Raw genomic sequence first — 18,029 nt, 5'->3', positions numbered from 1 at the left:
CGGGTTTTGGATAGAGGGTGTGGCTAATTCAAATGATGGAAGTTCCAGAATGGCTAAAATCGCTTGCAGCACCTTTAATTTTTCCATGACTTCAAACAACATAATGTTTCAGTTCATATTTATTGAAACAACCATTGACAGGGAACCAGATACATGATACTTAATGGCAGACCGAATTGTTCTCAATCTGCTTAATGATTTATGAATTTATTAATATAAAAGGACATGCAAATATAGCTACTGAGTCTATCATTGCCAGAGTCACCCCGCTGTTTGGATGATGATGATTTAGCAGTCACTGGAAACATAACAGTTAACATTCACATAACATTATGTTATATAACAATGTGTAATGTTAACATAACATTACACAGCACACTTAATCAAGGTCCATATCAGGCTTGGCTTCTGCAGGAGGCTGTTCTGTGCCACTGGGCTGGGCTTCAGCACTCTCCTGCGGATTGACTGGTCCATTCGGTTCTGATGGATTTTCTTCTTTTGGCAATTCCACTTTAGGTTTGGGTTTGGTCACAATGGGATTGCAGGTGGAGAACAGCTCCTGTGAAGTTGGAATTGATTTAAAGAATTATTCCCGGTTCACCACTAACAATAATATAAATAATAAGTTTATTTTTAACCTTTATTTTGACTTGTCCCTAATAAAAAGTTGCATTTACACCAGAAGTGAATGGGGCCAATTTTTGGAGGGTTTAAAAGGCAGAAATGTGAAGCACTTGCATGAATTATTCTGATAAAACTCTTGTATTATTTGAGCTGTAAATAGTTTTTACAGTCGTTTTAGGGTTTACGGTGTTATGTTGTCATGGCAACAAAGTTGTAAAATTGCATATAACTTTACACAGGGAAGGTTAGCAAGTGATTTCATCACACTTAAATCATGTTATCACGCATATTATTCATGTCTTGTGGCTCAGCTTTTAAAATAGTATTTTAATGTTTACGGATTGGCCCCATTCACTTCCATTGTAAGTGCCATCAGAATAATGGCACAAATGCTTTTCATTGAGTTAACTTGTATTCAAGAAAAGGTATTCTATTAATAACTAAAGTGTTAATTGAAAATAACTGTTAAAAACTACTGTGTTGGTATCATGGTACAGTGATGGTTTTATTATATATAGAAAACTAAATCTATATTGGTTTAAATTAGATTGAGTACCAGACTTTCAATATGGACTCGATTCCATCACATATTATCATATGTACTATGATATTTACATGATTCTCCAAGTTACATCAATGCTACGTCAGAAAAACAATGGTAACATCATAGTAAATTATTTTTGTGCCATTCCACAACTGAAGTACCATAGTTAAATAGAATGCAAGACCTAATTTGTACAAACCAAACCAAACCAAACCAAGACCGACCTTTGTTTTGGCCTCTATCTCTGAAGTTTTCAATACAGGCTCCACGGTGAGGCTTTGTTTACTCTGCTGGTTCATTTTACTGTTCATCCAGATCATAACATCATTCACCATCCTGTCTACCTTCTGAACCTCAGCCTCATCCAAATGATCATACAGCTCTTCCTACATTTGAAAAAGAACTGTGAAGCCCTTGTGCGCCAAGGAAGTGTAAATCTGTACCTTTTGTAATTATTATGCAACAAAACCTCACTTTAGTTTTGTAGGCCTCTACAATCTTCATGAACTGTTGCAGCTGTCTGCCCAACTCTTCAAAAGCTTTGGGTCTGTCCTCAAATTCGGTGTATCTGTCTTGGATGGGCTGGCCAAGTTTCTGTAAGAACATTCTCAATATGTTAACAAGCCTAAATTACTTTACAGAGTGCATAGTTAACATGCAATTGTTGTAGTCAACTTAATCACATTCGCATCAATTTACATCACATCATAAATAATACACATCCAAGACATTTAATACCTTCAGTTCAAGAAGTTTGTCAATGTATACTTGTTTAGGTTGGTCCTCACCATCCTCATACAGCCAAACTTCTGTGTCTTCTAGTTTTAATGAGAGAGTATCTCTGTCCTGTAACAGAGTGGACATAGGAAAAAACTGATGCATTTTGTATACTGACTCAACTCTCATACACTGATCTGAGTTTGCTTCGAAGACGCATCTCAATGCTCTCAAACATTTTCCCATGTGGTGGTTCTTACACTCTCTCCAACGAACTTCTCATATATCCCGTGAAGTTTGTTTCTCATCTCATACACATACTCCTCCACATAGTTCTTGGCATCGTTACGTTCTTTCTCAAGCTTGTCTTGCATGATCATTTTACCCTGAGGAAAATACATTTCACAGTTGATTAATCATAATGTTGAAAACATTTCCCCCTTAATGCTGATTTCATCTGGACAGAAAACATACCTCGCTCTCCACAAAGAGATTCAGCATGTCATTGGCTAACTGCCACTGGGGACTGTTTTCTATGGGTAATTCCAGGACCTTTGTTTTCACTTTGGGCTTCTTGGCTTGTGGCGGCTGATCAGATTTCTTCTCCTGTTTGCCTTCCTCAGCAGACGTCTGAACAATCACAACCCATGGAGACACATTATCAGCCAAGTATTCTTAGGCTGGTTATCTATGAGGTTATCAACTGATCAAAAAACACATGCAATTTGGTTGTCGCTATTAATAGATCACATTTACCTCCATTTCTTCTGATCCAGCTTTTTTATCTCCATCTTCCTGTTCTCCATTCCCTGGTGATTTCTCTTCATCTTGATCAACCTGCATTTTATTCTAGGAAAGAATCAAAACAAAACATGTTTTGACTTGACCAAAACATTTACCATTAATGCTACGCTTTATAAGGTGTACTCAGGAACATTTGCTAGTGTTGCACTTGCCGATATGGCAGTAATGGATGCAGCATCATGCAAAAGTTCTTACTAAATAATGCCATTGAAGAACCACGCTGTTACAAGTCAATCATGATTAAAGGAATAGTCACCCAAAAATAAAAATTATTTCATTTACTCACCCTCATGCCATCCCAGATATGCATGACTTACTTTCTTCTGTACCGGTTACATGAGTGTGAATCTCTCCGCTCGCATGCAAATTTACTACACGCTGCTCTATTATATCTCCCTGCTCTCTTTCAGAGGGTGCGTGTATGAAAACCGGACATGTGCATTCACCAATCTATTATAAAGCCATACAACTCATTCATCCAAATATTCTGCATCTGTAGACGTGTTATATTGAGGGAGAAACAAACCAGAGTTTGAGGAATAAACTTGCCATTTGGCTGGTAACGATTACAAGAAATGCAGTACAATACCTGGTTAAATTCGTATTGATTACTGACGATATTCTGATGAATGCTAATGAGACGTGAGCAAATTAAAACTAAGAACATCCATTGCGACTCACGTCTTCGGTCACCACAGTGGAAAACATAGCTGCCAAGTTTATCGAAGACATAGAAAATCTGAAAATGTGGAACAAAATCACAACATTCAACATGATATCGGGTCGACGTGTCTTCATGTGTTTGTTTAACAGAGATGGTGACTGGCTCATGTGAAGTGATTTTAACAGAAATATAGGAGGAAAAAAGTTAAACAATCCAATTGTCATAAGGACAAACAGGTAGGCTATTAATTTAATTAAAAATAAAAGTCTTAAAAAGATTTTGTGAGAGGGGCGGCTTACTGTTTAACACTTTGAAAATCCCTGATTCAATGCAAGTGAATGATGGCCAGAATTTTGAAGATCCGAAAAGCACACGAGGGCAGGATAAAAATAATCCATACAGCTACAGTGGTTTAATCCATATCTTCAGAAGCAATATAAGTGTGGGTGAGAAACAGATACATATTAAAAGGGATAGTTCACCCAAAAATGAAAACTATCTCATTTACTCACCCTCGTGCCATGCCAGATGTGTATGCTTTTCTTTCTTCTGAAAAACACTAAAGAAGATTTTTAGAGAATATTTCATCTCTGTAGGTCCATACAATGCAAGTGAATGGTGGCCAGAACTCTGAAGATCTAAATATCACATCAAGACATTGTAAAAGTAATCGATTCCACTCCAGTGGTTTAATCAACTATTTATGAAGTGATCCAATCGTTCTTGGATGCCACCATTCACTTGCATTGTATGGACCTACAGAGCTGAAATATTCTCTAAAAATCTTCATTAGGATTTTCAGAAGATAGAAAATCATAAACATCTTGTATGATTGCATAAGGGTGAGAAAATGATGTGTATTTTCATTATTGGGTGAACTATCCATTTTAGTCCTTTTTATTATAAATTATCCTCCTTGCCCAGTAGGTGGCAATATGCACAGAATTAGAATCACCAAAAACAAAAAGAACTCTTGAGAAGAGCACTTAGGACGGCTGTTTGAAAGTGGAGATTTATAGATAAAAAAAAAAAAAAAAGACAGATCTGTTTCTCCCTCACATCTATTATATTTTTTTTTAAGACATGGATTTAACCACTGGAGTATGGATTACTTTTATACTGCCTTTATGTGCTTTTTGAGATTCAAAGTTTTGAACACTGTTGACTTGTATTGTATGGACCAACAGAGTAAAGGTCTGCACGGGACTGTTCTTTCCATCCTGCTCCCACAGGTTTCTACCCCGCACCAGAACGCTCTCGATGAATTTTACTCCATGTTCACCCAGTCTCTGCCACACTGATTTTCTTCCCAATGCTCCCATTCCCACAATCCCGCATTGCTTCCACATAGGGCAAAAGCCATATAAACAGACAAGAATACACAAATAATGTTTTATTTTTCTGTTATTGCAATCATCAGCTACCGTGTAACATGATGCCCATTTGGCTTGTTGGAGGTTGGTTTCTTAAATCTTAATTTGACGATTTTTCAGTCCGAGTTTCACATCCTTCGATGACAGCGTCTCCACACTTTGCTCTACCATTTCTGTAAATCTCTGTTTACTATAGCCTGCTCTAAATATTGGATCATTTAATGCAAGTATTGTATGGATATTTTTACGTTGGATTTTCTTGTTTATTGTTATCAAAATAAAATGAATTGTAAAATAAAATAATGATTGTTTTGTTTTTTGGATTCATAAATCAATTATATAAAAATAGATATCCACTACAGATTTTCAGGCTCTTCTCTGACTGCTCGCTCCCACACTCAACTTATGGATGTACCATCAGCTACCGCCTTCAACTCAGAAATGTAATCCCGCACCACAAGGAATCTGATCGGGTCCTGTGGGAGTTCTGCGGGAATGCTGACCTCTACAGAGCTGAAATATGCTTCAAAATGTATTTCTGTTCTGCTGAAGAAAGAAAGTCATACACATCTGGGATAGCATGAGGGAGAGTAATTGATGAGAGAATTAAAATCTTGAATGAACTATCCCTTTAATAAGGGTAAAATTACTGAGCACAGCTTTAAGGTATGGGATACCTACTGTATAACCAAATTACATATGCTTACAGAATAAGTGATCTATATATAAATATTATGATCCGCCAGAAGAGAGGGGCATATGGGGAATATTAGAAAGTAATACCTCATTTTCTTTTTCAGTGGTCTGCTCCGTGTCCATAGTCTCCTCTTCCTCCTCAGACTTCTGCACCTCAACTAGTGAGGCACTGGACACACTGAAGATCCCATGGACATTTACTCGCACTTTCACCTTAATTTTTGAACTCTCACCTGTGGCCTGGGGAACCACCTTCTGGATTATGTATTGACCTGAATAACGAATGCAAGACAACTGAAATCAAAACATTTTACATACAGAATTGATGTGACAAATTAAAAAAAGATTGCAGTTTAAATGTATACTTTTAACAGAATAGAGTGAGGAGGGCCCAAAAATAACTTTGTCCTATTACCAATGGGAAAAATATATTTTTACCGACAATAAGACAGTATTTCACATTATTTCCTTAATTTACTTCTCATTTTATTTTTCTCAACAAAAAGAAACACTTCCATTTTACTTCCATTTGGCATGTAGTAAATGTAGACACAGAGTATGTGTTTTCATACCTATAGTGGGGTCTGGATAAGGGAGCTCTTTCAGGCAATTGTAGTACGCCTCTAAGGAGAAAGGCTCTCTCCGGTAGAAGGTCAACACTTTGGAGAAAGGTGCTGCATGGTTCTTTGGGAAAACCTCACAGTCACTAGAATAAAAAAAAAATATTTTGACAATCAAGTGAAACTTGAGATCTAATCCAACAAGATGGTAAAACTTTAAATGTCCCAAACTCTGTGTACCTGACTCCATCTTCAGCTGCAGAATTCCATTTCAGAGAGATGGGATAAGGAACCACATCTGTTATAGAAAACTCACGAACTTTAAATGCAGGGGAAAGGATAGCACACTGTAAAAAAGTTAATGAGGACATAAAGTATTGAGGTCACATCTGCAAACAAATAAAAGTCATGTGCATGTCTTGTTCAACTACTAGCATTGCTTTAGTCAGCAGAGAAAACCTAAGCAGAGTGAAATGACTGACCTGAAGGGCACATCCTCTGGCCACGGCCTCATCAGCATTCAGTGTTGTGCTCGGTTCCTTCCCAAAGAATTTACCAATTCTCTCTTTGATGGCCGGCATTCTAGAGGCACCGCCCACCACTTCTACAGCATGAATATCATCTCTCTTTAGATCTGGAGGAATAAAGAGAGAGAGATGGTGAATGAATGTTTCCTATAATATACATTCTTATTATCCAAGAAAGTGTCAACACTTACGAGCTTGTTCCATGAGACTGCGCAGTGGAGATTCCACCCTTGCTAAAATATCAGCACACATCTCTTCAAATTGAGCCCTGTCAAAAACAAACAAACAAACAAAAACAAAAAACAATATATGAGCTAAGAGATTGAAGTACTCCTAGTATGACATCTCTGATAAAGGCTCTTTATAACTGTGGTTGAGCTGAATTTTTCTCTAGTTGTCAAAATGAATGCATTTAAGATGTGTGATATAAGTAATGGATAATATTCTGCCTGCGGGTCATTAATACAAAATAAACACAGACAGCATGATCAGGACTTTATCAGTCATGCATCACCCTGATGGGGTTTATTCTACAATTACTGTACATTATCCTGCTTATTACATGGATACTTGCCAAGAAATTTATATTTGAGTTTAAATGATTTATTATGCAAGAAGAAAGAGACCACGGAGTGATACAAGAGACACCGCTATGTAGGAAAATGACTGCCTGGGACAACAGCCAATTATACAGTCCCATGGTCATCAATGGGATAGTTCACCAAAAAATGAAAATTCTCTCATTGCACTCACCCTCATGCCATCCCAGATGTGTATGACTTTCTCTCTTCTACTGAACACAAGTGAAGATTTTTAGAAGAATATCTCAGATCAATGCGATTGAATGGTGGACACAACTTTAAAGCATAAAAAAGCACATAAAGAGCCGAGGTATTCTTCTATAAATCTTTGTTTCTGTTATACACATCTGAAAAAATATTATACACATCTGGAATGGCATGAGATGTGTATAATTCTCTCATCAGTAAATGATGAGAGAATTTTCATTTTTGGGTGAACTATTCCTTTAAATAAAAATAATTGACCGCAATGTTGCAATTGACCATTCAGAATCAAGAAGTCCATAGAGCCGTGTAAGAAAACATCATGACAGGCAGTGAATTAAAGAGACTCAACCATTTCAGCTGAAATAAAGAACTTTTTACCTGTTGAATCTACTTGAGACGTCAATGTCATTCATGAAACACTCAATACTGAGGGGCAGGTCAGAGGAGTTGGCACTCATTAACTTCTTCAGCTTTTCACATTCCTGGTACAGTCGGACCAGAGCTCTGGGCTTTGACTTCACATCCAGCTTGTACTTCACTGCAAACTCTTCACAGAAATGCTTCACCAGTCTCTCGTCAAAATCTTTGCCACCCATCTCAGGGTCAAATGCTGTGGCAAGAATCTGTATAGACAAATACACTGATTTGTCAATATGGTGAACTTTTAACACAATCACATGCAGTTCCAGTTTACACAGCATGTTAAATAAATACATGTAAATATATTATTAGCTTGTTTTCCATCCACATATTTTTATGCTAATTTTGGGAGATTGCCTAAAACTGCTGGATGGAAACACCAGAATGCAAATAAAATCCCCAAAATGCACATAAAAGTGTGCAATAAACTAAGATGGAAATACATCTACCGAATACACTCCTTTTGAATTAATTAGGAATACAAGATGCACAACAAAAAAAGTAATGTGACTAAATAACGCCGTTATAATTGGACTAACCAATGGACCAATCATTGCACATTGATTTTGTTCTTTTGATCATGGCTTTATTTGCATATTGCTGTTGTGATATTATGATTTTTTGCATAAATTAAATTTGCAACTTGGATGGAAACATCACGATCTATGACCAATTCATGTAGATATCCTGTTAGATCCAAAGGTTTCACATACTTTTTCTGCAATGATATTGGTTTGATACTGTAAATTATGAAATGGGTATAAATGTTTTCAGTACACACCTTCAGCTTGCCTTTATTAAAGGCACAGACTGAAACCTGGTAGCCTGAATGGCCAAGATCAACAAACACCACGTTCCTTGGCTTTTCCTCAGGGGCTGGAAGATCCTGCTTGTAAATGCCATATGCCAGAGCCACTGTGAGGAAAAACCAAAGATGTAATTTAAGAGTGGATAGTCAGATGTATTGCAGCTCAACAGTGGCATTAAACTATGGAGAAGTCACCTGCTGTTGTTTCATTCATGAGTCTCAGGCAGTTGAGTCCAGCGATCTGAGCTGCATCGATGACAGATCTCCTCTCAGCATCAGTGTAATAGCAGGGGACCTATAAGATTTTAGTATTTACTTAGAAACATAACAGTAGACATGGCTTCTAAGGTTGATCTAAATCTGTTTCTTTGTTATTAAAAGACCATAGAATGAAATCTGCAATAATAGCACATGCGTCTTAACCAGATGGGAGCCTCAAAACGAAATCTGCTGCACACCATGATTATTTCCAAATATCATGAGTTCATTGAATCCATATTATTAACTTATTTGTTAAATAACTTACATTACATCTACTCAACGTTATTTGGGGAAATTGGGCCAAGCCATAATTATTTTGTCAGCAAAACGCTTCTATCTACAGATAACAATCATACGATATGACCGGCTGCCATATCACCCTGCGGCTATTGCCTGGTTGCCCACTAAAGCTAAGCAGGGTTGAGCCTGGCCAGTACCTGGATGGGAGATCTCCTGGGGAAAACCAAGGTTGCTGCTGGAAGAGGTATTAGAAAGGCCAGCAGGGTGTGCTCACCCTATGGTCTGTGTGGGTCCTAATGCCGGGACACTATACTGTAGAAAAAGCACCGTCTTTCGGATGGGACGTTAAACTGAGGTCTTGACTCTCTGTGGTCAGGGGGGTTTAACCCTGGTGTCCTAGCCCCTATCTATCATGGCCTCCTAATAATCTCCATCCCTGAATTGGCTACATCACTCTACCATCTCCTCTCCACCAATAGCTGGTGTGTGGTGGGTGTTCTGGTGCACTATGGATCATCCAGGTGGATGCTGCACACTGGTGGTGGTTGAGGAGATTCCCCCTATACAATGTAAAGTGCTTTGAGTTTGAGAAAAGTGCTATATAAATGTAAGTTGTTGATATAGTATCATATTTCTTCACCAAATTGAAGAAATGCTGAAAATATACAGTTAACTTCAAACAAAAACATACAAAACTCAATGAGAAAGTGTGTTCAATAATGGTCAGTGTAAATCAGACTAGTCACAAAATCAAGGTTACAATGGCAATGAATTGGGGCCAGCTTTTGGAGAGTTTAAAAGGCAGAAATGCTTATAATTTAATAAAAGCTATTACATTAACTATTCTATTAAAGCTCCTGCATTATTTAAGCTGTAATGTTGTTTAAATCATAATTTTTACAGTTTTAGGATTTTAGTTGGGGTTTTTTTTCATTACATCATCATGGCAACAAAGTTGTAAAATTGACTAACTTTACACAGAGATGCAAGTAAGTGATTTTATCACACTACAATCATGTTAACGTGAATATTGTTTATGTCTTGTGGCTATACATTTGAAACAGCGAGTCATTTAACAAAAATAATTGGCCCCCATTCACTTCCATTGTAAGAACCCCAGATTTTTGCTTTTTTTTTTTTAAAGAAAAGGAGGTGCGAGAATTTTTGTGGTTATCAATATTATTCTACAAATGCTGTCAATTGTACTTAACTTGTATTGAACCCCTAACACTGCATTTCTTTACTTTTGAAACATGCGCACAGTACATTATGTTAGGGATTAGAAGAAAGAAAATGCACCCAGGAAATACATGATGGGAGAGAGATTCGAGTGAGGATTTGGGGAGAGAAACAAAAGATTTCAAGTGTTGTCTTGGGTTGCATAAATGTAAAAATGAATGCAACCCTATTTATTTCATTGGATGACAAGGTCACATGACCACAAGTTGCAGATTGTTTTGCGATATAAATCCACACAGCGCTTGGCACAAATTGCACGTTTTCGTGATCAAACTAATAAATATTACTTTTCTGTTCTCCGAACTCACGCTTGTCATTTGTCCATAAATTTAGTTAATCTTCCCATTCGGTCAAAATGACAGATTACCATTTATAGTGCTACCTCAGAAAGGTGCTCCACTGATTTTAAAATAGAATTATTAACAGTTGAGACACGCATTCTCCACAGCGTGGGGCAGGTGTTAAGAGTTTGCAGCAAATCATATTGCATGACATTTTTTACCATAAGGAAAGCAAGAGATATAGCTGACAACCTCAAAGGGGCCACTGAAAATTTCAAACATCTGGATTTGGCCAGCTGGCCACTGGTTGAATATGCTTCAACAATATGATGTCTTAAACAATTACATCAAAGCCAGTTTGTGATGTGGTCTGGCCAACAAATTCAAATCATCTTCTGCTTCTAACCATATGTATACACAGTTGCAGAAACATTAGATAAAAAGGTTAAAATTGCTATTCTAAAATAGTCCATTTAGTGATTCCCAAATAGCTCAAATAGCAAATTGGATACCAACGGATTTCCATTAAGGTACCCCATGCAAGTGTTAATGAAGTCTAGCCTTAGGCCAAATTCACACTAATGTTTTTGGCTTTCCATTTTCACAACATCACTGTTTCCCAAAATATGTTGTATAAGGGAGCATTTTCGAAAAGTCTCCATCTTTGGTGAAGGAAAATGCTGTTGATACATTTTGTTTATTAGCGGCCGTTCACACCGAATATGTTTTTGCATCTGTCCGTGACATTTTTTTCTATAGTATCTATAAGAACATCTTCTAGACGGGTGTCATTGAGTGTTGCACTGGTTCTCAATGTTTTTTGTTTGGAATCTTGTGGAAAAGCACCACATTTTTAGACACAGTGTCAAGTAAAATAAGAAAAAGTAAACCGTTTAAACGCATTCTGCTCCATTCATGGCATCTACAAGAGCATATGCCTGTGTTTACAAAGCCTTCATCCATGTTTGCTTAAAGTTTTATTTTCCAGAGCATTAGCGCACCTTTATCCTGATCGTTCAGGACATTAGTCATTACGACTAACTTTTAAACTCACAGAGATGACACAATCAGCCACAGGTTTCTTGAGGTTACTCTCTGCAGTCTCCTTCAGTTTGGTGAGGAGCATTGCTGTGATCTGTTCAATGCTAAACACCTTCTCCTCCTCCATGTACATAACCTAGGAAATCATCAGAGAACATACAACTGATTAAAAAAAAAACAACACAGCTCATAACATTAAACCATTCTTACCACTTTCATTGCACATAAAAAAATCATTGCTTGGCTATTACAAGGAGGTTTTGCTGCCAAAACCAGACCACTAAACAATGCTGGCACAATTTGATCAGTCATCTCAGTCACAACATGTTGTGCTTGAACAGCGATTAAACTCAGATTTCTTCTGAGCCCAAAATGTCATGTTATCTGCTGTTCGCATGATAATGTTTCACTTTCAGCTATTTACCTTTATGCCAGTTGCTCCTGATGGCATTTGTGAAAGGTCATATACGAGACTGGACTTTATGTTCTGGACAAATGGATCTGAAAAAGCTCGACCGTGGAAACGTTTGAATCCTTGGACAGTGTTTTTGCAGTTGGTGACAACCTGTGTTTGGAGACAAACAACTTTTAGTCATATATGATTAGACTGCATATCAGATGCAGCTTTATAGGATAAACATAAAACACTGGTACATTTCCAAGAAATTGCATACCTGGCTCTTAGCTGCTGCACCAATGGACCGATTTCGTGGTCCAAATGACACACAAGCTCTGAAAATAATTTTTTAAACAAGTTATTACATCACACATGCACAGTAATAGTTCAAACACTGTCATTAAAATATTAATAATTACCAGGGCACAAATCATTTTAAAAAGAATACAATTTATTAAAACTACACTTTACATTAGTTACTCCATTCTAGCTTGCAGAAATGTTAATACACAAAAGGGCATCATAAGTATAACTACTGAAATGAACATCCGAATACATGAAAAATTAAAACCAGCTTTTCGATCTGACTTTAAAAAGACACATTTAAATGTATTTCTGAAAAGGAGAAAAAAAGATTTATGATGATGATGTGTTAGTGTAGGTGGTTTAACTAACAGACTTCAACTCAAACACTAAACTATTTTATGTGTGTGTTTGTGTGTAAATATCACTGTACACGGGGATCTCGTCAATATGGTTTATGGCAAAATTCCATGGTATTATACTTTACCATGGTATATATCAAAATACGACGGTATGGTTAGAGTTTAGAAGCCATGGTTTCACCACATTTACTTTTTGTAAAGGTAGATAGCTGCCTACCTAGCTATAGCATTGCCTAAAAATGCTGTCTAGGTAGGCAGCTTAATTGTTTAAGACAAAGCTAGTCACATTCTTGCCCGTCACAAAGAGAGTCAGTTAACAGTTCAACTACCCACTATTAGAATTATCGAACAATCAAAACAAAATATAAATTATGATAATAAAATACTTACGGTGTGCATCGGTCGCTGTATTCATTCGCAGCGGTCTCGATTCCTCCAGCTCGAGCTACCGCTACATAGCAGTTCATAAAACCCACGTCAAAACCAACCACTGACATCTTTAAAAACAATGAGAGCACTCAGATACTGGAAACACGAACCCAAATGTGGACTAGATGGTCGATCCTTAAAATTCGAGAGTAAATAACGGTGTTTTAAATCATTATTCCACTGACACTTCACGGAGTAATCAGGCTGTGGATGATAAACGCCGGTGTCATGACATGCCAAGACTACTTCCGGTTCAAGCGAGAGCAAAAAAAAAAAAAAAGCATAAAGAGGCTAAGAAGTTCAGCTTTGAACATTTCATTATTTTACTTCATTTCAATTTGTATTAAAGTTGATTAAGAACAATTATTTCTCCGGATGTGTTCATTTATAATAATAATAATAATTATTATTATTATTATCAAATATAAATAAGAATTGGTTTATCACCAGGGAAGATTTTTTTCTTCAACATAGCACAAATATACACATTATCTAAATAAGATTTGAGATAAAAAAAAAAAAGTAGATCCTCTTTTAATGAATTAATTCGTTTTATTTATTTAAAAAATTTTCAAAATAGAAAGACTGAAGCTTTATGATACTCGGTGTCAGAATATCTTTTTGTGCAGTCTTGCTTAGCATATTAATAAAATATTTTTCCCCACCCCATTCTAAATATTGTTCCTTGTCCTGGCTGTTATATATAATATATATTTATGCATACACACGTTTTCTTAAACAACTAAATTACTGTTGGACCTTTCCTTTGAAAGTTCCAGGTTTTCTGACGGCAACGACCCGGATGTTATTCCAAACGCGTCACAGCGCAGCTGCCTCAAAATGAAGTTTCCGTTCTGTATTCTCACTAGTAACAGAACTATAATACAAAGGTTATCAAATTATGCATTCTATGGAAGACTTCAACACGTCCAACACTCAATGCCCTCGAAATGTATCAAGCATTGTCCGGTTTTGCGATGCGTGTGCACGGATATTTCACAGAGAACTAAGGCATATTACATCACAACTCCCATCTTCTATGTCAATGCGTCACCTCATATTGGCCATGTTTATACTGCAGTGACTGCTGACTGCCTGCACAGATACAAGCTCTTACAGGGATATCATTCCAGGTTTGCTACAGGTATGTTTTGCACATTCTGCACACAAAAAAATGCTTATGCTCAGTATGTTGTAGTAAAGTGGGTTGTATGTGCTTTGCAGGAACAGATGAACATGGCCTCAAAATCCAACAGGCTGCTGACAAAGCTGATAAAGACCCTCTGAGGTTCTGCACTGAGGTATCAGAGAGTTTCCGAAATGTATTCCAAAGATGTGGTATATTATACACAGACTACATTCGGACAACAGAGAAAAGACATAGACAGGCAGTTGAACACTTCTGGATGGTTCTCCATAGCAAAGGGTTCATCTACAAAGGAACTTATGAAGGCTGGTACTCCACTCCAGATGAAAGCTTTCTCACGCCAACTCAAGTCACTGATAGCACAGACTCGATGGGAAGACAGATTAAAGTATCCACTGAGAGCGGACACAAGGTATCGTGTACCCAGATATTGAGTAAAGCCAGTGCTTCCCCTGTATTGATGGAAATTATATTTACAAACATATATAGCTTAAAACATGTGTGAAGTTGTGTAAAACGCAGAAATATCATCTTTATGGCCATGTTAGTAAAAATAAATAAAATAAATGCCTTTAAAAATGTCAAATAGTGTAACCAAGTACAAGGTATTAACATAATTTCCTTGTATCTTGAATACACAAGCGTACAGAACTTTATCAGTAAAACTTTACAATAAGGAGTCAAAATATCTGATTGCAAATAAATAAATAAAATGAACATGACATCAGAATGGCTGCCTGCATGTTGGTTACACCATCTGACTTTGATTTGGTGGACAGAAGTTTTTCCATATATTAATATTTTAAAACAAAATTGTTTCGCTGCATATTTAAATAATAATACAGTATTATTCCTAACTAAAAACATCAGGTATTTTTAAATGTCCACTTTTAATTTCTTACCGTCATCTATTTTTTTTTTTTTTACAGTTGCACCACTTAAGACATTTTAATTTAAGCCCCAGAAAAATATCACAAGGACTTCAAAATATGAAATTGAAAACATGTTTATCATTTTAGAGATGCATTCAAGCAATTGTCTTATGTGAATTGGATTTTTTCTTTTTAAATAACTTAATTTAGTCCTAACCAAACTCATCCAAAGTTCTTTAACATTGCATCAGTTATGACACCAACAATAATTCTTCAAGTGTTTTCAATGACAGGTGGAGTGGATGAAGGAAGACAATTACATGTTCCGCCTATCTGAATTCCGAGAAGAATTGCTTCAGTGGTTTCGATCAAACCCAAAGACCATCCAGCCTGTAAAGTTTCAGCACTTAGTTCTTCAATTGCTTGAAGACGATCTACCCGATCTGTCAGTGTCTCGCCAGAAAAGCCGCCTTCAGTGGGGTATTTCAGTCCCTGGAGATCCAGAACAAACCATCTATGTGTGGTTGGATGCTCTAGTGAACTACTTAACTGTTGTTGGTTATCCGCAGAATCACTCTCAGTGGTGGACAGTTGTCCATCATGTCATAGGTAAAGACATTCTTAAATTTCATGCAGTATACTGGCCGGCATTTCTCTTAGCTGCAGGGTTACCCCTACCTCAGACGATATACGTGCACTCGCACTGGACAGTAGAGGGGAAGAAAATGTCCAAGAGTCTTGGAAATGTGGTCAATCCACAAGCAGCAGTGGAGAAGTTCACCATGGATGGACTGCGCTACTTTCTTCTGAGACAAGGGGTTCCTGATTCGGACTGCGACTATTACGACGATAAAGTCATTAAGCTATGCAACAGTGAACTGGCTGATGCACTTGGTGGACTATTAAACCGCTGCACTGCACCATCCCTCAACCCTAAGCAGGTGTATCCCGAATTCTGCAACACATTCTTCCCAAAGGATACATCTGAAGGACTTGATGAAAAAGCTGTTTCGGAAGACTACAGAATGGTGGAGGCAGTATCTTTACTTCCTGTCTTAGTAGAGCAACACCTGGAGAATCTACATGTGTACAAAGCACTGGAGGCCATAAGTGCGTGTGTACGTTTGACCAATGGGTTTATCCAAAGGCATGCACCGTGGAAGCTTGACCAAAATGATACAAAAGACAAACAATGGCTTGACACTATTCTTCATGTATCTTTAGAGTGCCTCAGGATGTATGGAATACTCCTGCAACCTGTAGTGCCAGGGCTTGCGGACAAAATTTTATCCAGGTTGGGAGTCAAGCCAGAAGAGAGGAGCTGGGATTCTCTCAAGTTCCTGGTGAAACATGATGGAAGAGACTGTCATTTGGAAGGAAGAGCACTGGGACCTGATATGGGAGTACTGTTTAGTCGCCTTGAGAGGAGCCAAGGGAGGACTCCCAAAACGGCAACCCGCCAAAAGTCAAAACCTCAATGAATTCTGTGTGTTGAGGTAATTCCATCATGATTAAAGTAATAGTTCACCCACAAATTAAAATTCATAATTTACACATCCGCATGCCATCCCAGATGTGTATGACTTTATTCTGCAGAACACAAGTAATTTTATTAGAATATCTCAGCTCTGTAGGTCAATTAAATGCACATGACGACAGGTCACCAGAAATCAGAAGGTCCATAAAGGACATAACGGCAGTATAAAAGTTATCCATATGACTCTAGTGGTTAAATCCTTATCTTCATAAGTGATGTGAAAGGTGAGGGTGAAAAACAGATCAATATTTAAGCCCTTTTTTAAATATAAATCTCTACCTTTGACCAGCCCCAACCAGTAGGTGGCTGAATGTGAAAGTGTAGATTTACAATAAACAAATACTTAAATATTGATCGGTTTCTCCCCCACACCTATCATATTGCTTCTGAAGATATGGATTTAAACACTGGAGTCTTATAGATGACTTTTATGCTGCCTTTATGTCCTTTTTGGACCGTCCAAATTTTGGTAACCATTCATTTGTATTGTATGGACCAACAGAGCTGATATATTCTCCTATAAATCTTTATATTTGCTCAGCAGAAGAAAGAAATTCATATACATCTAGGATGGCATGAGGTCGAGTAAATGAGAGATTTTTCATTTTTGGGTGAACATTCCCTTTAAATAACAATACATGGGGGTGATGAGGTACCTACAGACAAATGTTACAAAAACATGTCCAGGTTGCATTTATACACACAATTTGTATAAAAAGGAACTGAATCCTATTTTTTAGGACCATTAAGACATTTGCCTTGTTCAAATCTTAATATTCCAAAAAATAGGCATAATCTTAAGCAAAATAATATATTATTATTATTTTAGGGTAAAATATGACCGGACCTGTTCTTGACAGGTTTTGTAAGATTTATCCCTGCAAACTATTTATGAACATTGGATGGACAGAAAAATCATAGAAGCTTCTTGAACAAACAATAATGTTTAACTTTTTGTGTTTGTACAATACGCAAAATGTAAGACAAGGCATAAAAACTGGCATGATTTTTTTATGAGAAATACAGGAAAATTAAAAATGTACAAAGTGAAATAAAATAAAAAAAAAAAAGTTTGCATTATTCTTATAATTTCCTGTACTTCTTTTTTTACATAAACTCTTCCATTGTACACCTCGGTCAATGTGTCACTGAACAAACCCTCTGTTTTTCAGACATGTATTTCTGAAATCCAATGTTTGATTCTACTTCAGATACGGCCATGTGGGCATCTTTTAGAGAAGTCCATAGCATAGAGAATCTGCTACTGTGGAGACAGACCCAATCTGTTAAATGCATACACGCACTCAGTAATACGAGTTGGTGTTCTGTCCAGGTTGTGTATCTGGAGAGAGAAAGAGAAAAATAAGGTAACGTTAATTATTGAAAACTACCACA

At 37.1% G+C, this 18,029-nt stretch overlaps 3 protein-coding genes across 6 annotated transcripts in view; 1 reads left to right on the top strand and 2 right to left on the bottom strand.

The window, feature by feature from the left end:
• Positions 1-58: 58 nt before the first annotated feature.
• hspa4b (heat shock protein 4b) lies at positions 59-13,303 on the bottom strand. The gene is made up of 19 exons (XM_052154826.1): positions 13,040-13,303; positions 12,262-12,319; positions 12,012-12,152; positions 11,601-11,723; positions 8,721-8,820; positions 8,499-8,632; positions 7,676-7,920; positions 6,701-6,777; positions 6,465-6,616; positions 6,223-6,329; positions 5,995-6,128; positions 5,510-5,694; positions 2,642-2,734; positions 2,360-2,515; positions 2,146-2,271; positions 1,907-2,014; positions 1,643-1,762; positions 1,393-1,554; positions 59-559 (listed from the first exon to the last, which is right to left on the bottom strand). The coding sequence occupies exons 1-19, from the start codon at positions 13,144-13,146 to the stop codon at positions 380-382; spliced, it is 2,508 nt and encodes an 835-aa protein (XP_052010786.1). The 5' UTR covers positions 13,147-13,303; the 3' UTR covers positions 59-379.
• Positions 13,304-13,908: 605 nt separating this feature from the next.
• mars2 (methionyl-tRNA synthetase 2, mitochondrial) lies at positions 13,909-16,830 on the top strand. The gene is made up of 3 exons (XM_052154836.1): positions 13,909-14,222; positions 14,303-14,637; positions 15,391-16,830. The coding sequence occupies exons 1-3, from the start codon at positions 13,919-13,921 to the stop codon at positions 16,576-16,578; spliced, it is 1,827 nt and encodes a 608-aa protein (XP_052010796.1). The 5' UTR covers positions 13,909-13,918; the 3' UTR covers positions 16,579-16,830.
• A 93-nt stretch (positions 16,831-16,923) lies between these two features.
• med12 (mediator complex subunit 12) overlaps positions 16,924-18,029 on the bottom strand; it is a 46,381-nt gene continuing 45,275 nt past the window's right edge. For all 4 annotated transcript variants that reach the window (XM_052154820.1, XM_052154823.1, XM_052154821.1 and 1 more), the window contains exon 44: positions 16,924-17,976. In XM_052154820.1, coding sequence (XP_052010780.1) covers positions 17,939-17,976 — 38 coding nt within the window. In that variant the 3' untranslated portion in view covers positions 16,924-17,938. The remainder of the gene's footprint in view (positions 17,977-18,029) is intronic.

The sequence above is a fragment of the Xyrauchen texanus genome, chromosome 23 (assembly GCF_025860055.1).
Source record: "Xyrauchen texanus isolate HMW12.3.18 chromosome 23, RBS_HiC_50CHRs, whole genome shotgun sequence".
In the NCBI taxonomy this organism is placed as follows: Eukaryota; Metazoa; Chordata; class Actinopteri; order Cypriniformes; family Catostomidae; genus Xyrauchen; species Xyrauchen texanus.
This window is presented reverse-complemented; position numbering and strand designations above follow the sequence as displayed.